The sequence below is a fragment of the Ranitomeya variabilis genome, chromosome 5 (assembly GCF_051348905.1).
Source record: "Ranitomeya variabilis isolate aRanVar5 chromosome 5, aRanVar5.hap1, whole genome shotgun sequence".
NCBI classification, from domain to species: Eukaryota; Metazoa; Chordata; class Amphibia; order Anura; family Dendrobatidae; genus Ranitomeya; species Ranitomeya variabilis.
This window is the reverse complement of record NC_135236.1, coordinates 167,218,081-167,241,175: the sequence shown is the minus strand read 5'-3', so window position 1 is coordinate 167,241,175 and position 23,095 is coordinate 167,218,081. Positions and strand designations below refer to the sequence as shown.

Here is a 23,095-nt window from a genome sequence, read left to right as displayed (position 1 = left end):
CTACGTGGGCTGTGCTATATACTACATCGCTGTGCTTTATACTACGTGGGCTGTGTTATATACTGCATCTCTGTGCTATATACTACGTGGGCTGTGCAATATATTACGTGGCTGGGCAATATACTACGTGGCTGTGTTATATACTGCGTGAGCTGTGCTATATACTACGTGAGCTGTGCTATATACTACGTGAGCTGTGCTATATACTACGTAGCTGTGCAATTTATTACGTGGCTGGGCAATATACTACGTGGCTGTGTTATATACAGCGTGAGCTGTGCTATATACTACGTGAGCTGTGCTATATACTACGTGAGCTGTGCTATATACTGCATGGCTGTGTTATATACTATGTGGGCTGTGCTATATACTACGTAGCTGTGCAACAGGTACGGACTGGGACTGAAATTCAGCCCTGACATTTGAAATCGCACAGGCCCATTCTGTCACTGTCCCCAAGCACCAGATGGGATATATTACTAATATTATCCTGGATGGAGGAAAGCAAGATTTACTACAAGATCAATCTATCTAATGATACCCGTGGCCTGCTGGGGTGAGTGACGGAGTCAGCAACTTTGTGCTCCATCACAACTCTTAACAGTATAGGTGTCTTGAGAACACTGATTCTGTTAACAATGTAGCAGACAAGGCAGCCCACAACCAGACAGGCCCTTCTGGCATTTGCCAGAATTGCCAAATGGCCAGTCCGGCCCTGCTGTGCAATATACATGGCTGGGCAATATATTACATGGCTGTGCTATATATTTTACGTGGCTGTGTTATATACTACGTGGGCTGTATTATATACTATGTGGGCTATGTTATATACTACGTGGGCTGTGCTATATACTGCGTGGGCTGTGTTATACACTGCATGGGCTGTGCTATATACTACGTGGACTGTTATACACTGCATGGGCTGTGTTATATACTATGTGGGCTGTGCTATATACTACATGGACTGTGTTATACACTGCGTGGGCTGTGCTATATACTATGTGGGCTGTGTTATACACTGCATGGGCTGTGCTATATACTGCGTGGGCTGTGCTATATACTATGTGGGCTGTGCTATATACTATGTGGGCTGTGCTATATACTACGTGGGCTGTGCTATATACTACATGGGCTGTGCTATATACTACGTGGCTGTGCTATATACTACATGGCTGTGCTATATGCTATGTGGGCTGTGTTATATACTACGTGGCCTATGCTATATACTGCGTGGCCTGTGCTATATGCTATGTGGCTCTGCTATATGCTACGTGGGCTGTGTTATATGCTACTTGGCTGTGGTATATTTCTCTGCTGTATCTGTGCATCATGAATTGTGGTATGTGTTAAAGAGGGGGGCCCACTGAGACTCTTTCGCCCGGGGCCCTCAAAGACCTGGAGCCGGCCCTGGCTTCACTGATTGGTCACGCCCGGCCGGCCGTGAACAATCAGTGACAGGCGCAGTCCAGCCGCGAATTGGCACAGAATTTGAACCACGCTTTGCCAATTGGTCGCGCCCGGCCGGCCGAATCCTGTGTATAAATTGCATTATTCTGAAAACTTCATAAATGAACTACACACCTATTCTAGAATACCCGATGCGATAGAATCGGGCCACCATCTAGTATATATATATATATATATACAGTGGGGCAAAAAAGTATTTAGTCAGTCAGCAATAGTGCAAGTTCCACCACTTAAAAAGATGAGAGGCGTCTGTAATTTACATCATAGGTAGACCTCAACTATGGGAGACAAACTGAGAAAAAAAATCCAGAAAATCACATTGTCTTTTTTTTTAATCATTTTATTTGCATATTATGGTGGAAAATAAGTATTTGGTCAGAAACAAAATTTCATCTCAATACTTTGTAATATATCCTTTGTTGGCAATGACAGAGGTCAAACGTTTTCTGGAAGTCTTCACAAGGTTGCCACACACTGTTGTTGGTATGTTGGCCCATTCCTCCATGCAGATCTCCTCTAGAGCAGTGATGTTTTTGGCTTTTCGCTTGGCAACACGGACTTTCAACTCCCTCCAAAGGTTTTCTATAGGGTTGAGATCTGGAGACTGGCTAGGCCACTCCAGGACCTTGAAATGCTTCTTACGAAGCCACTCCTTCGTTGCCCTGGCGGTGTGCTTTGGATCATTGTCATGTTCAAAGACCCAGCCACGTTTCATCTTCAATGCCCTTGCTGATGGAAGGAGGTTTGCACTCAAAATCGCACGATACATGGCCCCATTCATTCTTTCATGTACCCGGATCAGTCGTCCTGGCCCCTTTGCAGAGAAACAGCCCCAAAGCATGATGTTTCCACCACCATGCTTTACAGTAGGTATGGTGTTTGGAGGAAAAAGAATACTGAGTTGCATCCATCAAACACGACAAGTTGTGTTTCTACCAAACAGTTCCAGTTTGGTTTCATCAGACCATAGGACATTCTCCCAAAACTCCTCTGGATCATCCAAATGCTCTCTAGCAAACTTCAGACGGGCCCGGACATGTACTGGCTTAAGCAGTGGGACACGTCTGGCACTGCAGGATCTGAGTCCATGGTGGCGTAGTGTGTTACTTATGGTAGGCCTTGTTACATTGGTCCCAGCTCTCTGCAGTTCATTCACTAGGTCCCCCCGTGTGGTTCTGGGATTTTTGCTCACCGTTCTTGTGATCATTCTGACCCCACGGGGTGGGATTTTGCGTGGAGCCCCAGATCGAGGGAGATTATCAGTGGTCTTGTATGTCTTCCATTTTCTAATTATTGCTCCCACTGTTGATTTCTTTACTCCAAGCTGGTTGGCTATTGCAGATTCAGTCTTCCCAGCCTGGTGCAGGGCTACAATTTTGTTTCTGGTGTCCTTTGACAGCTCTTTGGTCTTCACCATAGTGGAGTTTGGAGTCAGACTGTTTGAGGGTGTGCACAGGTGTCTTTTTATACTGATAACAAGTTTAAACAGGTGCCATTACTACAGGTAATGAGTGGAGGAAAGAGGAGACTCTTAAAGAAGAAGTTACAGGCCTGTGAGAGCCAGAAATCTTGATTGTTTGTTTCTGACCAAATACTTATTTTCCACCATAATATGCAAATAAAATGATAAAAAAACAGACAATGTGATTTTCTGGATTTTTTTTTCTCAGTTTGTCTCCCATAGTTGAGGTCTACCTATGATGTAAATTACAGACGCCTCTCATCTTTTTAAGTGGTGGAACTTGCACTATTGCTGACTGACTAAATACTTTTTTGCCCCACTGTATATATATATATATATATATATATATATATATATATATATATATATATATATATATGTATCTTACTGACATATATATATATATATATATACTGTATATATGTTTTCACGAATATATGAGCCCATGGATCCATTTATATGTCCATTTTGCAAGCCGGCGAGAAAATCTCGCCGTACGGATGCCATACGGATGACACACAGATACGTTTTGGAGAAAAAAATCGCATCCTCACATTGAATACGGATCACTGTTCAGGAACTTTTCTGCGTATCTCGGCCGTAAAAAATGGACCGTATTTTTATACGTTAGTAAGCCAAAATTGATACACAATACACAGTGTGTCATAGACAAAACACCTGTGCCTATATGGGGGATTACTAACAAAAAATCCCCATGCAATTACAGTAGATAAACCCTATATAGACATATTGCACCAAAAGGGATCATATCAAAAAAATCTTTATTAGAGAAACCACATAATTAAAAATAACAACAATACTAGATGGGATACTCTGAAAGGTGACAACTGCACCGGAGCCGCAGGTAAGAGGATAAAGACATGCTTAATCACAAAAAAGCCGTCCCTGTAATAAATACGCATGTGCTAGTGATCCACGAAGTATATAACACTAAGCTGGTAAAGAACGTCCAGCGAACACATCTAAACAAAACAGGGGCACAAGAAAGGGTTATAAGAGCATAATTACCTCAAGACCTGCGGCGCCACCCCTACGCGCGTTTCGGCTGGCGTGCCTTCTTCCGGGGGAGTGGCGTCGTCAGGTCATGATGCAGTATATAAACAAAGGCCAACCAATGGGAAACAAATCCTGAATTGGCACAAAGTGCCGGCCGTATATCGGCGCATGCGCAGTCGGGACAGGAAGAACACACATCACAGAGTGCGTCATCGCCAGGTGACCAGACCGGAGCCCGCCACAATGACGTGGACGGGCGCCGCTCAAGCACAGTTAGTTGCAATGGAGACGCAACGATGTTTATATACTGCATCATGACCTGACGACGCCACTCCCCCGGAAGAAGGCACGCCAGCCGAAACGCGCGTAGGGGTGGCGCCGCAGGTCTTGAGGTAATTATGCTCTTATAACCCTATCTTGTGTCCCTGTTTTGTTTAGATGTGTTCGCTGGACGTTCTTTACCAGCTTAGTGTTATATACTTCGTGGATCACTAGCACATGCGTATTTATTACAGGGACGGCTTTTTTGTGATTATTAAGCATGTCTTTATCCTCTTACCTGCGGCTCCGGTGCAGTTGTCACCTTTCAGAGTATCCCATCTAGTATTGTTGTTATTTTTAATTATGTGGTTTCTCTAATAAAGATTTTTTTGATATGATCCCTTTTGGTGCAATATGTCTATATAGGGTTTATATATTATTTTTATACGTTAGGTCTGACGCCGGCCTAATTAACTTTTTTTACCATTTAAAATTATATTAGAGCTGAAACAACTTCATTTTTAGGTCTCACTTAAATGGTTAGAGAGAACTGAAAAAAAAATCGGTTTTCATTTTGTTTTATATGTTTAATAAATCTTCAAAATCCTGTCCCAATATGTAGTAGGTGTAATAATAATATTACCAAATATCATCAGTTAGAAATGTAGTAAAGTTCTTTTGATAAGTTTTGTCCCTTACTCCATGTGCAAGTCATTGCAGTAGCTTAGGTATCCATGGTTATGACACCTAGCAAATAACTGTCACTATATGAGTTGTCGTAACCATGGCTATCTAAGCGACATAGGGACTCAGAAGAACTATACTACATTTCTAATTGGAGGTATTTGCTAATATTATTATTATTACACCTACTACCAGGGGTGGACATACCACATGTGCAGCCAAAGCGGTATGTCCTCTGGGGTGCCCCTGATGGGCGGCTAACAATGGGGGCACTCTGGCCTGTTTATCCAGCCTCAAGGCTCTAGCAGGGCCCTGGCTAGATTGCCCTCATGTGCAGCGGGCAGAGAACGATCCCTGCAGCTCCGTTGGCTACAGGAGAAAATGGCAGCGGAGCGGAGCTGCAGGGATCCGTCCTGTTTCCTGCCCGCGCTTCCTGTCTGACACAGCAGGGCAGCTGGATAACATCAGCATTCAGTGCGCTTAAGTGTCAGACAGAAAGCTGCCAGCGATGACGAAGCTGCAGCTGCAGGGAATGTGCAGAGAGGTGAGTGGTGCTGTGTGTGTGCGTGGCTGCGGGGGTATGTGTAGAGAGATGAGTGGTGCTGTGTGTGTGTGCGTATATATGTGTGTAGGTGGTGATGTGTGTGTGTAGGTGGTGGAGAGGGCAATGATGGGGGTGATGGAGAGGGCAAAGATGGAGTGTTGGGGGAAAAAGCAATGATGGAGGTGGTGGGAAGAAAGCAATGAAGGAGGTGGTGGAAAGGGCAATCATGGGTTGGTGGGGGTGAAGGCAATTATGGAGGTGATGGAAAGGGCAATGATGGAAGTGGTGAGAGAGAAAGCAATGATAGAGGCGGAGGAAAGGGCAATGATGGGGGTGGTGAGGGAGAAGATGATGATGGAGGTGGTTGTAAGGGCAATGATGGGGGTGATGGGGGAGAAGACAATGATGGAGGTGGTAGAGAGGGTAATGATGGAGGTGATGGAGAGAGCAATGATGGAGGTGATGGGGAGGGCAATGATTGGGGTGGTGGAGAGGGCAATGATTGGGGTGGTGGAGAGGGCAAAGATTGATGCGGTAGTTGGGGCAATAATTGAGGTGGCGGAGAGGGCAATAATGGGGGTGGTGGAGAAAGCAATGATGGAGGTGATGGAGAGGGCAATGATGGGATGCGGGGGGAGAAAGACAATGAAGGATGTGGCGGGTTGGGATTGAAGAAAGGGGGACTTATAATGGACTTACGAACAGGGGGAGGGGGAGGAGGCCGTTAGATAATGATGCAAAATGAATTGGATGGTGGAGGAGGGTGCCAAGTGCCTGATAGCATCCTCCCCCATCTCACAATTCATTGTGATGCTATCGGGGACTTAAAATATATTGGGGAGTGGGAGAGGAGGCGATAAGGTGCATAGGGCCCTTCATAATGAACTGAAAGGTGGGAGAAGCTGTCAAGGATTTGTAATGAATTGGGAGGTGGCAGAAGATGCTTAGTACCTGATAATGTCTTCTCCCAAATTCCTTTTGAAGCTATCAATTACTTATAATGAATGATGGGGACACAGGATAGAGACTTAGGGCTCCTACTCACTTGTGCGAGACTCGGATGAGTCTCGTATATTAATACCCGGCGCTGCTGCCGGTACTCAGATCGGAGCGTGCGGCCGCATAGGAATACATGCAGCTGCAAGCTCCGCTCCTCTGTGCCAGGTGCAGCGCCAGGTATTGCCGTGCGAGACTCATCCGAGTCTCGCACAAGTCAGTAGGAGCCCTAAGGCTATGTGCACACGTTCAGGGTTTGCAGGAGAAAATTCTGCTGCATGTCCTAATGTGTTGGCAGGAACAAAGTTGTGTAAAATATTTTTTTTTCCATATTTTGCCATGCATTTGTTACGTATTTTTCCCCATCAGTATGGGTAAAATACACTGCAGGAATTAACATTATGCAGATTTTAATCTGCTGCAAATATGTAAGGAAAAAATAAGCAACATGTGCATGAGACTTCAGGGATCTCATTCACTTCACATGTAGTTTTTAAACCTTGTGTACTTTCCGTGTGCACATAGCCTTATAGGTAATTGGGGAGAGTCACAGACTGAGTAATTTATATTATTGGGAGTCAGAGATTCTAGTTAATGGGGGCACAGTGCTAGTGCTTATCAATGGTGGTGTAATAATTTGTATTCAGGGGGCAAACACATGTATGTATACAATGTATGTGACCTTGTTATTTTCAGGGCTGCGACAATCATCGTGACAAGATGAGTCATGGTTGGGAGATGTCGATATGAAGGTCTGACCAGATGGAGAAGAAACAGGAGAATGCGGCTCTAATCAGTCAAGACGTCAGCTGTAAGTGCCTGGATGTAGATATTATTCGGTATCTGCACTGTTTAAAGTGGAGTGATAATTTTTTTGTAAAATCTCTTATTCTACACTCTCACATTTGTGTGAAATGTCTGTGTGCTTCCAGTTTTTTTATCGGAGGGCACACGGGCTCACAGAGTTGTATAGGTCCTTTCACACATACATGAAAATCATGGATCTGAGAATAAGATCCGTGAGGGTCAGAGAATGTTCTGTTCCGATCCGATTTTGAGGATCAGAATAGGATATGCTCAATGACTCTGTAAAAGTGGGCAGCACACCAACACTGCACACAGATACAGGGATGTAGCCTTGTTATGTATAGAATAGTCCCTTAGTATATACTCACTTATTTTGTATAGTATAGTCCCTTAGTATATAGTGTAATCACTTATTATGTATAGCACAGTCCCTTAGTATATACTGTACTCACTTATTATGTATAGCACAGTCCCTTAGTTTATAGTGTACTCACTTATTATGTATAGCACAGCCCTTAGTATATAGTGTACTCACTTATTATGTATAGCGTAGTCCCTTAGTATATAGTGTACTCACTTATTATGTATAACACAGTCTCTTATTATATAGTGTAATCACTTATTATGTATAACACCATCCCTTATTACGTACCATCTTCTCTAGTTATATATGGTGCCGTCCCTTATTATATAGCTTTGTCTACTGTTATGTACAGTGCTGTTTCTTATATAGTACATTCTTGTTATTTTTGTTATTCACAGTTCCCTCTTTTATTATATAGTCCTCTCTTTTGTTAGATATAAAATGACTGCTGTTGGTGCAGTCGGTAACCAGACAATCAGTCCATCAGCTCCTCCATTAGAAGAGAAGCTTTCTCATGCTCCATCATCCATCATTGCATTATACATGTAACAAGACAGGACGGTATGTAATAAAGACAGGGTTCTATATAATCTGATATGTAGGTGATTGTGCTGTACATCTGTACATAACAATAGAGGGCACTGTGTAATAAGGGCCAGCAAAATACATAATAAAGGAGCCTATGTAATATATAAACATGTACAGTGGGGCAAAAAAGTATTTAGTCAGTCAGCAATAGTGCAAGTTCCACCACTTAAAAAGATGAGAGGCGTCTGTAATTTACATCATAGGTAGACCTCAACTATGGGAGACAAACTGAGAAAAAAAAATCCAGAAAATCACATTGTCTGTTTTTTTATCATTTTATTTGCATATTATGGTGGAAAATAAGTATTTGGTCAGAAACAAACAATCAAGATTTCTGGCTCTCACAGGCCTGTAACTTCTTCTTTAAGAGTCTCCTCTTTCCTCCACTCATTACCTGTAGTAATGGCACCTGTTTAAACTTGTTATCAGTATAAAAAGACACCTGTGCACACCCTCAAACAGTCTGACTCCAAACTCCACTATGGTGAAGACCAAAGAGCTGTCAAAGGACACCAGAAACAAAATTGTAGCCCTGCACCAGGCTGGGAAGACTGAATCTGCAATAGCCAACCAGCTTGGAGTGAAGAAATCAACAGTGGGAGCAATAATTAGAAAATGGAAGACATACAAGACCACTGATAATCTCCCTCGATCTGGGGCTCCACGCAAAATCCCACCCCGTGGGGTCAGAATGATCACAAGAACGGTGAGCAAAAATCCCAGAACCACACGGGGGGACCTAGTGAATGAACTGCAGAGAGCTGGGACCAATGTAACAAGGCCTACCATAAGTAACACACTATGCCACCATGGACTCAGATCCTGCAGTGCCAGACGTGTCCCACTGCTTAAGCCAGTACATGTCCGGGCCCGTCTGAAGTTTGCTAGAGAGCATTTGGATGATCCAGAGGAGTTTTGGGAGAATGTCCTATGGTCTGATGAAACCAAACTGGAACTGTTTGGTAGAAACACAACTTGTCGTGTTTGATGGATGCAACTCAGTATTCTTTTTCCTCCAAACACCATACCTACTGTAAAGCATGGTGGTGGAAACATCATGCTTTGGGGCTGTTTCTCTGCAAAGGGGCCAGGACGACTGATCCGGGTACATGAAAGAATGAATGGGGCCATGTATCGTGCGATTTTGAGTGCAAACCTCCTTCCATCAGCAAGGGCATTGAAGATGAAACGTGGCTGGGTCTTTGAACATGACAATGATCCAAAGCACACCGCCAGGGCAACGAAGGAGTGGCTTCGTAAGAAGCATTTCAAGGTCCTGGAGTGGCCTAGCCAGTCTCCAGATCTCAACCCTATAGAAAACCTTTGGAGGGAGTTGAAAGTCCGTGTTGCCAAGCGAAAAGCCAAAAACATCACTGCTCTAGAGGAGATCTGCATGGAGGAATGGGCCAACATACCAACAACAGTGTGTGGCAACCTTGTGAAGACTTCCAGAAAACGTTTGACCTCTGTCATTGCCAACAAAGGATATATTACAAAGTATTGAGATGAAATTTTGTTTCTGACCAAATACTTATTTTCCACCATAATATGCAAATAAAATGATAAAAAAAACAGACAATGTGATTTTCTGGATTTTTTTTTCTCAGTTTGTCTCCCATAGTTGAGGTCTACCTATGATGTAAATTACAGACGCCTCTCATCTTTTTAAGTGGTGGAACTTGCACTATTGCTGACTGACTAAATACTTTTTTGCCCCACTGTATGTGTGTGTGACTATATATGTGTGTGTTTATATATATATATATATATATATATATATATATATATATATATATATATATATATATATATATATATATATATATATATATATATATATATATATATATATATATATATATATATATACAGTATATGGCTTTGTCGCCATAAAAGGAGGGGGGCCTAGACACTTTCTTGCACAGGGTCCCCAAGCTGTCAGTGTCCGCCCCTGCCTACTACATATTGGGATAGGATCTTGGAGATGGGAATACCCCTTTGAGATTTTATGAAATAACCCCAGAAAACATATCACACACCATCAGCATCCATTTATCATGTTCTGAAAATAGCAACTAACACGAAACAAAATGCAAACACAACCATTCTGATGTATTGAAATGTATGGTTCATATGCAATTCAGGTAGATTTATTGGTTGAAATGCATTTTATTATATTTTTTATCCAGATTTTAAAAATGCTTGTCTATCTTGCCTTTTGTACAGATGTCTGACACCCTTTTTCTGTGGTCAGTGTGTTTGTCTTGTTTAGGTCTTGCGCTGTATCAATCTGCAAATTAGGTAAAATAGCTGTTAGGTTGTCATTGGTAATGCGTGATCTGTTCTTAGTCTTTAGATTCATAATTGAAAACATCTGTCAAAGCTGTGTCTGTATAGGGCTCTGAGAGCTGTTCCTGGGTAGGGCTGTCAGAACTGTGCCTGCGTATGTTAGGTGTCGAGTTCCTGCCACCGCACAGGGGGAATCTCAAACCATGTCCTCTGTAGTCTCCCATTCTTCTCCAGCCGCAGTGGAGTCTGCTCAGCAGAGACGTTGGTCCCAGCATCTGGCTCAAGCTGATACTGTGTGTCTGGTTACAGCTGCCGCCCCAGGTTCAGCCTTTGTAACCAGCATTGATCAACGGCAAGCAGACGTTCCAGGGACTAAGTCCTGCTTTTCATCTACTGAGCAAGCTTGTGGGACAACCTCTCATTGGAGGTCAGAAGTCACATGCTCAGGTCCTGTAGCGGCTCTGATTGGACCACTAGGAAGGTCCCGGAAGGCTACATCTATAAAAGGCTCGCATGGTTGCTCGGCCATGCGCTAGTATAAATCTAAAATCGTGTGTGTGTGGGGATGTATGACTGAAACTGCTGAAAGCCCCTTAATCATTCCCATCCCTAGTGTTGTTGAAAGTAATTGGGTGATTGAGCTACCTAGTGCCAGATTGTGCCATCCAGCACTAGACACAAATTACTGCGCCAATTAGCAGCCACCGCCAGTGCGACACCGTGCGCAACCAAGTGTGCTTTCCTAGCCCTAGTTAGGGTGGTTAGTGGTGTCCGCCCGAGCGGCTCTGTACGCACTCTGTGCTGTAAATCTTTAATTAGTCCAGACAACCGGTCAGTGTAGGGTGGGAACTCCCTTTTAGACTCAGCATCTGACTCAGGGCGTCCTCAGGCGCAGGCACAAAAGGCACCGAGGGTCAGAGAGAGTTCAATCACCAGCATCGAGGGGTGATTCATAGGGGTCCCACCAGCATCCACCAGCTGCACCCTGTGACTATTAACAGGGCACAGCATTCATTTAAGCGACTCTGTGAAGCAACAGAGTTCGCTTCCATTCACACTGGGTGAGGTCTAACCCATGTGTGAGCAAGCGTTCTTCCGCCATTACTCAGCAGCAGGTTCCATCTCTGCACGGTGCACCCCGGGCTGCGAACGCACCTCATATCTCCCTTTATATTATTTGGTGCGCTCCGCTAGCCCTAACAGTGTAGGGTTGTCAGAGCTGTGCCTGGATAGGCTCTCAGAGCTGTGCCTGTGTAGACCTCTCAGAGATGTGCCTGATTTGGGTTCCTAGGACTATGCCTGGTTAGGGCTTTTAGAGCTGTATCTGGGCAGAGTGGTCAGAACTGTGCCTGGATAGGGGCTTCAGAGATGTTTGACCCCCTATGCGTTGCTGAATAGTGTAGATTAGAGGTGTGCAACTTAGGCTATGTGCACATGTTGCAGATTGTATGCATTTTTGCCACGGGGGAATGGAAAAATACACAGCATGCTCATTCTTTGTGCGGAATCCTTGAATGCATTGATCCGTTTACTTCCTGCATGGGGCTATGCTCACCATGCGCAAAGTAAGTGGATCATGTGCGGATGGTACCCGGGTGTGGAGGAGAGGAGACTCTCCTCCAGGCCCTGGGTACCATGTCCCTGTTAAAAAAAAGAATTAAAATAAAAAATAGTTATATACTCACCTTCAGGCGGCCCATGGATCCAGCCCAGGCCTTAGCAATGCTCCCGGCAGCTCCCGTTCTCAGTGATGCTTTGCGACAATGACCTGTGATGACATAGCGGTCTCGTGTGATGCTACGTCATCTGGGGTCATTATCGCGAGGCATCACTGGGAAAGAGAGTTGCCGGGAGCATCACGAGGAGCGGGAAGGCTGGGGGAGCCGCCGGAAGGTGAGAATATCACGATTTTTTATTTTTTTTTTATTATTTTTTACATTCTATCTGTTACTATTGATGCTGCATAGGCAGCATCAATAGTAAAAAGTTGGTCACACTTGTCAAACACTATGTTTGACAATTGTGACCAACCTGTCAATCAGTTTTCCAAGCGATGCTACAGATCGCTTGGAAAATGCTAGTATTCTGCAAGCTAATTACGCTTGCAAAACGCTAGTGTTTAGCAGGAAAATGCATGCCAATTCCGCATGCGTTTTACCTGTGGCAGGGAGTTGTGGAATTGCTGCTAAAATTTCCGCGGCAATTCAGCAACGTGTGCACGTAGCCTTACAGTTGGTGAACCAACTCCACTTATTGAAAATATCTGTCAGAACTGTGCCTAGGTAGGGATCTCTGAGCTGTGCCTGGGCAGAGCTGTAACTGTGTTGCGTTCCCAGGGCTATATCTGGTAGAGCTCTCAGAGCTTTTCCTGGGTAGGGCTGCCAGAGCTGTGCCTTGGTGGGGTTGTCAGAGCTGTTCCTGGGTGGGGCTGTTAGAGCTGTGCTTTGGTAGGGCTCTCAGAGCTGTGCCTGGATAGGGCTGTCGGAGCTGTGCCTGGATAGGGTTGTCAGAGCTGTTCCTGGGTGGGGCTGTTAGAGCTGTACTTTGGTAGGGCTGTCAGAGCTGTGCCTGGATAGGGCTGTCGGAGATGTGCCTAGGTAGAGCTGTCAGAACTGTGCCTAAATAGGATTCTTAGGACTATGGCTGGGTAGGGCTTTTAGAGCTGTACCTACTATCTTTATGTAGTGGTTCATTTCTTATTATGGGAGCAAAGGTTAGCACATTTTTTCATCATAAACCGATTTTTTAAACAATTTTTTTAACGACTTTAAAAACCCTTGTATTATGTTTTTACACATCACAATGAATTGGTGACAATAATCTCTGGAACTCACCAGAAGAGAAAAATCAGCTCATTAGCAACAGACACTTGCAAGTTTGTGCCAGCTATATAGTATGGCTGACGGTAGATCCACTGTACTCTTACAGATAAGGCTTCGTCAGCCTGCTTCTCTGTCTTTGGTAGTAGAACATGGACTTTATCAGTGCGCAACAATCCACCGTCAGATAAATTCCATTCATTTCAGCAGCTAGAAAGTGTAGTCACCTCAGCTGCACTGTCTATTATTTGTAAAACCGTTCTCCAGGAAAGGTTTTACAAATAATTAAAAAATGCTATAAAAATTATAAAAAAGAATAACTAACTGAACTAACAACTAATTCTTTGTAGATTGTGAGCCTTCGCGGGCAGGGTCCTCACTCCTCCTGTACCAGTTATGACTTGTATTTTTTAAGATTATTGTACTTGTTTTTATTATGTATACCCCTCCTCACATGTAAAGCGCCATGGAATAAATGGCGCTATAACAATAAATAATAATAATTCTTGAAAACAAAATGAATTGCATGAAACATCCTTATCACAGCATGGAAATACAGTTTGCAAATATAAAATAGTCTGGCTTTGTAAGAAAATACGGTAATAAAGAAAATGTATCAAAGCTATGAAGATCAGGAGAAAAGACTCTGCCAAAGTTGTTTGGCAGCTGCTTTCATTGCTCTTTGCTGAACCAAGCATATATATTTATGGGGGAGAAGCAACAGATAGATAATGGCCGAATAAGCGCTCGACCATCAGCGATCTTAAATTTGTGGTCAGCTTTGCAATCAACTAAGCTGAAACAAAAGCAAAGAACCGGAACATATGTTAAAGAGGATATCTGGGACTTTAGAAAAAAGGCCTGTAGTTGCTAACAGACGCAACTGCAAGTCTGTTGTACCAGGCGCCGGTCATTGACCACTCCTGCCTGAGATTCAGCTGCTCCCTGTCAGGGCAGCAATTTGTCTTCCAGCCTTAAAAGTGGGATCCACGCCTCTGTTAGTGCAAAGTACAAAAAAATATCAAGCAAAACAAAAGAAAATGAGCCGGAACTGCAGTGTGTTTGCTAATTTTGTTTTCATCTTTGGTCATTTATTATTTTGTTATCATGCTTACTTACCGTATATATCACCATTGTTTCAGCTGCCAAAAGCATTACTTGGAGAACATGAGAGGCTGGAATATCATACATTCAATAAAAGGGCGAAGAATTGTGAATGTTTGATTATTTATCAAGACATATGTCAGTACACCTGTTTATTCACTTTACAGACATTCTGGAATATTAGTGTGATGTGTAGCCCTGGTTTTACACTTGTGCAGCTGTCATTGTGTGAATCCATGAAATTATACCATACTAAATACAATTTGGTTTCTGTGCCTGAAATGAGCTTTCAAAGGAATTACCCAATGAAGGATTTATGGGCCATTTAGCAGGAGACATGAAGTATCTTGTATGCTGACAGACACACAGACACCCACAAATGAGTCACACGTTAACAAGCTTTGAGCAACCACATCGCAGACCATGTACAGACCTAGTCCATGAACACAAAGCAGCCTCAGACTGGTGAAAGTTGTACTTTACTTAAACAGCTACTTAGGAAAAAAAACTATTATGTTGTTCAATGTTGAATAATTGCTCGACTATATCATTTATGACTAAATATTCTTAGCTGTTAATATCGTGATTTTTTGAATGCTGTCTCCTATTCCCACCTCGTGGGGGTAGGGAATTCCATAGTTTCACTACTCTTACTGTAAAGAACCCTTTCCTCCTACTTTGATATTTAAAACACTTTTCCTCCACAGATTATGAATGCCCCATCATCTGCTCTAGGAAAGAATAAGTCATATGCCAGTTTATTTTTTTTCATTGACCACCCATATAGATGTGCATAAGATTGATCGAGTTAAGTCACAATAACATTTATTTTTTTTTAAAAAAGTATATATTATGGCTAATAAATATTAATCTACAATTTTTCCAAAAGGCTATGTAAATTTCCGTCAGCAATACCCCGAGCTTTTTGAAAACCTTACACCGGAGGCTGTTAGGAGCACCATTGAGGCTGGTTATCCTGGGATTTTAACCAGCAGAGACAAGAATGGCAGAGTGATTCTACTTTTTAATATTGAGAACTGGGACTACGAGGAGATCACATTTGATGAGGTTTGTGGGGCTCTGTATGTTTCTGTGTTAATGGTTGCCAAAATCCAACTACAATCTTAACTGGGTCACTCAAGTGGAAATGAAATGGAACTTTTTGAGTATATTAGAGGCTTGGAAATATTCTTGGGAGGACAAAATGAGCCTGATGTAGGACAATCTATTCAGCCCATTAATGAATGTGCTGCCACGGCCGCTGTTAACCCTTGTGTCAGTGCTCTCTTGTGGACTATGAATGTGTTATGAATACCAGCTGTGTTGTTATGGTGCAAATATTGAACGTGTATAGTGAATATTCCATGGATTTTTATGGTGCATATAAGCTACTAACGTTTTGTTTCAGATCCTCCGAGCATACTGCATTATTCTAGAAAACCTTTTAAAGAATGAGGAGACCCAGATAAATGGCTTCTGCATTATCGAAAACTTCAAAGGATTTACAATGCAACAGGCATCCGGTATTAAACCTTATGAACTAAAAAAAATGGTTGACATGTTACAGGTAATATAAATATAGAAAATGTGTTGAACCATGTTTTTATGTAGATATAGTATAAACCTCATTCCAATGTGAAGCCAAACTTGTGGTTGCTGTTCTTATTGCCCATAATTGGACTAATCTTGAAATATAATATTATATAATTAGTTTATAACGTTTTCTTCTTCCTAATGGATATCTACTACCTTGGGGAGGCAGGCGAGTCTTCACCCAGAGCAGTCCAGCTTTCCATTCTGTAATCATGCCCCTCTTGGATGTTCTTGATATCTTCTAAACTCAACATGTGTTTTCTTCTCTGCTTCAAAACTTATGCATATGCAAAACCACCTGCCCTCCTCAGCATGTGCACTGCAAAGATGACAGCTTCAATGTGCATTCTCAAAAAAGAAGATAGTCTTGCATGAGATTTCGAGCACAGAAGAAAAGACGCAGAGAGTAAGGAGGACATCACTCTAAGGGCTCATACTCAGTTGCGCGAGACTCGGATGAGTCTCGCACGGCAATACCCAGCACTGCACCAGGCACAGAGCAGCGGAGCGTGTGGCTACGTGTATTCCTATGCGGCCACACACTCAGATCTGAGTGCCGGCAGCAGCACCAGGTATTGCCGTGCGAGACTCATCCGAGTCTCGAGCGAGTATAAGCCCTAAGGGTCATGATCACATTTAATGCCTGGTTGCTCTTGATGAAGAGACACCCCTTTCCTGGACTAGTGAGAGTAATTTACATATGCCAAGGATGGCATTAAAATATTATTTTTTGCTATACTAAAAGGCATCTGTCAGTAGGATCAGGCCTCCTAAGCCGTCTATATGGGCATGTAGGCCATAGGAAGCAGAATAAAATGATACTGTGATATCTGCAATCAGATGTCTAATTCCAGAGAAATCTGTGTTTTTCTTATATATCTTCCATCTCACAGGAAGACAGGGTTGTAATACAGCAGAGCTGTGAGAGCTACTGAAAATATTTTGTAAGGAGACAAAGTTCAGTTCTCCTGTTCTCTGTTAGCTACATGCCTCATACTGGTAATGACTCCTTTCATTTATAATAATCTCTGGAGGCAGAGTCTCATACAGATCAGTGTCCAGTCAATAGTCCTAGAACAGCTCATTTACATCTATCTATATAATCTTCTAAGGGTCACTTCCATCTGTTTGTCTGTCACGGAAATCCCGCGTCGCTGATTGGTCGCGGCCGGCCGCGACCAATCAGCGACAGGCACAGTCCGGCCGCGAATTCGCCCTTCTCTACTCCCCTCCAATCAGTGCCCCCTCCCTACTCCCCTCCAGTCAGTGCCCCCATAGCGGTTTAGCAGTCCGTTAAACGGTCTGCGTTACACCACGGCATAACGCAGTGTAACACAGTCCGTTAACGCTGCTATTAACTCTGTGTGACCAACTTTTTACTATTGATGCTGCCTATGCAGCACCTTCCAGCACCTTTCCCGCTCCTCACGACGCTCCGGTCCCAAGAATCCATTGCGGCAATGACCAGAGATGACATAGCGGTCTCGCAAGATGATGTAGCGGTCTCGCGAGACCGCTACATCATCATGTGTTATAGCCACAATGCATTCTTGGGACCGGAGCATCGCGAGGAGCATCGCTAAACGCCTGGGCTGGATACAGGGGCCGCCAGAAGGTGAGTATATAACTATTTTTGTATTTTAATATTTTTTTAGCAGGGATATGGTGCTCACATTGCTATATACTACGTGGGCTGTGTTAGATACTATGTGGGCTGTGTTATATACTGCATGGGCTGTGTTATATACTGCGTGGCCTATGTTATATACTACGTCTCTGTGCTATATTCTATGTGGGCTGTGTTATATACTACGTGGGCTGTGCAATATACTAAGTGGCTGTGCAATATACTACGTGGCTGGGCAATATACTATGTGGCTGTGCTATATACTACGTGGGCTGTGTTATATACTGCGTGGCCTGTGTTACATACTGCGTGGGCTGTTTTATATACTGTGTGGCCTGTGTTATATACTACGTCTCTGTGCTATATACTACGTGGGCTGTTCTATATACTACGTCTCTGTGCTATATTCTACGTGGGCTGTGTTATATACTACGTGGCTGTGCAATATACTATGTGGCTGGGCAATATACTACGTGGCTGTGCTATATACTACGTGGGCTGTTCTATATACTACGTGGCTGTGCTATATACTACGTGGCTGGGCAATATACTACGTGGTTGTGCTATATACTACGTGGCTGTGTTATATACTACGTGGGCTGTGTTATATACTACGTGGCTGTTATATACTACGTGGGCTGTGGTATATACTACGTGGGCTGTGTTATATACTGCATGGGCTGTGTTATATACTGCGTGGGCTGCACTATATACTACTATACATATTCTAGAATACCCAATGCGTTAGGATCGGGCCACCATCTAGTATAAGAAGAATGTGGATTTTGCTAGAATAAGACATCAGATCATTGATATCAAGGTATCATTTTATTTAGCTTCCTATGACCTACCTATAGTCGGCTTTGGAGGGTTGATCCTACTGACAGATTCCCTTTAGTTACTATTTTAGAGCCTTCGAGGGCATTATTGGGTAAAGTAAGCTTTGAAATAGGACAACAAGTGTTTTATGTAACAGGTAATGGTGTATTTTTTTTCTTTGTGATAAACATCTATTTGAGATGAAGTAGATAATTTTTCTTTGTATTTTGCCTTTATTTTTTTCTTTGCGTTTTACCTTTAGGATTCTTTTCCAGCAAGATTTAAGGCTGTTCACTTCATACACCAGCCATGGTACTTCACCACCACTTACAATGTCGTAAAGCCATTTCTAAAGAGCAAGCTACTAGAAAGGGTGAGTTTTGCAACAGACAGGGCTGAGATGGGGCAAATTTGGCAATTGGGGACAAGGGAGTGGGGGTCCCAGAATCCACCGCAATAGCTTTACTGATATTAGCATTATCAGTAAAGCTCCCGATATGGAGACTGCTTCAGGACCTTTGGTGCCATCACGATCATATGACTGTGATGTCACCACAGGTCTTGTACTCTGCGGGACTTCACGACCTTTGGTGATATTACGATCATGTGACTGATGTCAACACAGGCCCTGAACTCTGTGAGAGTCAGAAGAACTGAAGAGAAGATGGACTGGTGATAATCTGTGTGTGTTTGTTTCCCTGGAATGTGTCCCTAGAATGTATGGACTCCTGGTAGGTCCTCTCTGCAGCCTATACAGATGGATACTTGGCCTTCACTTACTAAACTTAACCCCTTCACAACCTTTCATGTCATATGTTGTGTCCCTGCATCTTTCTCATGCAGATGATGGCTGATTTAAATCAGCCTAGGAGGACTATTAAATACAATAAAAAAAGGAATAAAAAAAAACATTCTAAAATGTAAACAAGACAACAACAACAAAAAAAACACAAAAGGTCAAATCATCCTCCTTTTGTCCCATTAAAAATAAAACAATTAAAAAGATTTAAAAAATGCACACATTTGGTGTTGCTGCATTCAGAAATGTCTGATCTATCAAAACATAAAGTAAATTAATCGAATTTGTAAATGGCATAACGAGAAAAAAAATCAAAACTCCAGAATTAAGTTTATTTGGCGACCGCAACATTGCAATAAAAATCAATAAAAGGTGATCAAAACATCAAACCTACTCTAAAATGTTATCAGTAAAAACATCAGCTCAGGGCGCAAAAAACAAGCCCGCGCACAGCCCCAGATCCTGAAAAAAAATGTTAACATTATAGAAAATGGCGACAAAAGCTACTTTTTTTTTTACAAATTTCTGAAATTTTTTAACCACTTAAATAAAAAACACTTTACCTGTTGGTATCAGTGTAAGAATACCGACCTGGAGAATCATATGGTTCAGTCAGTTTTACCATATAGTGAACATGGTAAATAAAAACCCCCAAAACAGTTATAGAATTGCACTTTTTTTGCAATTTCACCTGACTTGGTATTTTTTTCCCGTTTTCCAGCATGCTATGTGGTAGAATGAAAGGTGGCAATCAAACGTATAACTCATCCTGCAAAAAAACAAGCTGCATATGGCTATGTGGATGGAAAAATAAAGTTATGGCTCTTGAAAGATGGAGAGGAAAAAACAAAAATGAAAACATGCCCAGGGCTGAAAGCTTTAAAATCCTTGTAATAATAGCGGCACGAGTGCACCCTGCAGGCCTCATTCTTTGGATGTTCATGATGGGTTTACTAACAAACTAAAAAAATAATTATATCTATAAAGTACAATTAGGGCTAGGGCACCTCCTAAACTTGCTAAATGTGTAGATAGTTATCAGACAGAACTTACAAGGCAATAAGTTCAACATTTCCACTAGTAACCACCCTAGTGACCCCATAATAACACAAAACAGGAAGTGTTGTCATAGGGATTTTGGAACACCAGGATGGTACTTAACCATTTCAAATTATTTTTTTTTGTGTAAAATAGACTTTAGTATGAAGTATATAGGCACTCTTTGCTAAAAAATTACATTTAAGTAGTTTGTAAAACCTATTTTATTAAACATGTGAAGGTAATTCTAAATGAATATAAGGAGTCCTGTGTTTGGTATCTTCATCTCTTGGTCAGAGTATAAATGGTTACAAAGAGCGTCTCTGGAGGATCCTTCCTGTATGACACAGACAGCCCAATGATGGGAATGGACGTGTGCGTCTCTGTCTGTGTGTCTCTGTGTGTGGTTGAGCCTAGAATGTATGGACTCTTGGCGGTATACATTAGTGAGGACATATGTGTATGTATGTGCTCTGTATACATGTATGTATGTGCTCTGTGTATACATGTGTGTGTGCTAGTATGTGCGCAAAGACAAGAGTTCATAGATGTAAACATGTCCGCGATCGCCAAACGAATGAGAGAAATGCTGCTCATTCACTGGGTAATTGGGTTGTTTATGCCAGAAGAAAAAATTATTGTTCTCAAGCAGCACATCGCCCGGTGAAAACTGCAGATGTGCTGCTGATAACATGATACCATATGGGGACAGATTTATCTACCAGTGATCATTCTGTGCCCATCATTGTTACTTAGCCGATGTAAAGAAGCCGAGAAATCAACGTCGAACGACTTTAATATTGTCGATCACGCTCATTTAACAGTCTGAACTCAGCGCATGTAAATACAACCAAAATGAGTGTGATGGTGCAAAATGTGAGCATTCAGAGACCCACTTTAAACTTTTGCCCTGGGCCCCACTTTGTCTAACACCGGCCCTGCATACAGATTCAGTATGTTTACATACCACAGCAAAATTTTTGCTTTCTTGGCCTTTTTTCAGAGAATATGAATGATAACACCAAAACATTTTCTCCACTCATGGTTAGTGGTTGGGTGAAGCCATTTATTGTCAAACTACTGTGTTTTCTCTTTTTACATCATAATGACAACCCAAAACATCCAAATGACCCTAACCAAAAGTTTACATACCCCATTTCTTAATACCGTGTATTGCCCCCTCTAACATGAATGATAGCATGAAGTCTTTTGTGGTAGTTGTGGATGAGGATCTATATTTTCTCAGGTGGTAAAGCTGCCTGCTCTTCTTGGCAAAAATCCTCCAGTTCCTGTAAGTTCCTGGGCTGTCTAGCATGAACTGCGTGCTTGAGATCTCCCCAGAGAGGCTCAATGATATTGAGATCAGGAGGCTGAGATGGCCACTCGAGAACTTTCACTTTGTTCTGCTGTAGGCATCGACAGGTCGACTTGGCCTTGTGTTTTGGATCGTTGTCATGTTGGAACGTCCAAGTACGTCCCATGCACAGCTTCCAGGCTGATGATTGCAAATTTGCCTCCAGTATTTGCTGATAATGTGGTACATTCATCTTTCCTTCAACTTTGAACAAGTTTCCTGTGCCTTTGTAGCTGACACATCCTCAAAACATCAGCGATCCACCTCCATGCTTTACAGTAGGAATGGTGTTCCTTTCATCATAGGCCTTGTTGACCTCTCTCCAAATGTAACATTTATGGTTGTGACCACAAAGTTCAATTTTGGTCTCATCACTCCAAATTACTTTGTTCCAGACGTTTTGAGGCTTGTTGGTTTGTGTATTGTAGGAAAGATACTTTGTGGCATTTGTGCAGTAATGGATTTCTTCTGGTAATTCGACCATGCAGCCCATTATCTTCAAGTGTCTCTTTATTGTGCATCTTGAAACAGCCACGCTGCTAGTTTTCATTGAGTCTAGTATTTCAGCTGATGTTATTTGTGAGGCTTTCTTTGCATCCCGAACAATTTTCCTGGCAGTTGCGGATTAAATTTTTGTTGGTCTACCTGACTGTGGTTTTGTTTTTACAGAGCCCCTGATTTTCCATTTGTTAATCACGGTTTGAACGCTGCTGACTGGCATTATCAATTCCTTGGATATCTTTTTGTATCCCTTTCCAGTTTTATACAGTTCAACTACCTTTTACCGTAGATCCATTGAAAATTCTTTTGCTTTCCCCATGATTCACAATCCAGAAATGTCAGTGGCTGGATGGAAGATGCAAGAATCTGTCTGGATCCCAGAAGCTCACTCAGCATTTATGCACACACTGATTACAAGCAAACAGGTCACAGGTGAGGATGTTACCTTTAGTAGCCATTCAAACCCATTTGTGTCAACTTCTGTGCATGTTATCAGGCCAAAATCACCAGGGTATGTGAACTTTTGATCATGGTCATTTGGATATTTTGGGTTGTCATTATGATTTAAAAAGAGAAAACACAGTAGTTTGACAATAAGTGGCTTCACCCAACCACTAACCATGAATGGAGAAAAAGCTTTGGTGTCATCATTCATACTCTCTGAAAAAAGGGGTATGTAAACTTTTGAGTACAACTGTATTTGATAAGGTTTTAAAAAAAATACCATTCATCAAATCCAATCTGTAATCATAATGTGTTGATGCTGAAGAAGGCAAGACGCTTAATAGGCAGTTGATTTCTTGAATTCTCACAACAATCTAACTGTCCTGTGGAAGAGCGTTCCATAGCCATACTGCTTTTACAGTAGATATCCCCTATCTCAGATGGAGCATCTTTTTTGGATTTTTTTTAGCTTACAGCTAGATAATTACAATTAAAGAAAAAAAAAGTTTATGTACTGT

General features: G+C 42.3%; 1 protein-coding gene across 4 annotated transcripts in view; it reads left to right on the top strand.

Moving 5' to 3' along the window:
- The window catches only part of RLBP1 (retinaldehyde binding protein 1), a 97,215-nt gene that overhangs the window by 70,662 nt on the left and 3,458 nt on the right, over positions 1–23,095 (top strand). For all 4 annotated transcript variants that reach the window (XM_077263471.1, XM_077263470.1, XM_077263469.1 and 1 more), the window contains 3 exons: positions 15,292–15,470; positions 15,811–15,969; positions 18,704–18,814. In XM_077263471.1, the coding sequence (XP_077119586.1) occupies positions 15,292–15,470; positions 15,811–15,969; positions 18,704–18,814 (449 nt within the window). The remainder of the gene's footprint in view (positions 1–15,291; positions 15,471–15,810; positions 15,970–18,703; positions 18,815–23,095) is intronic.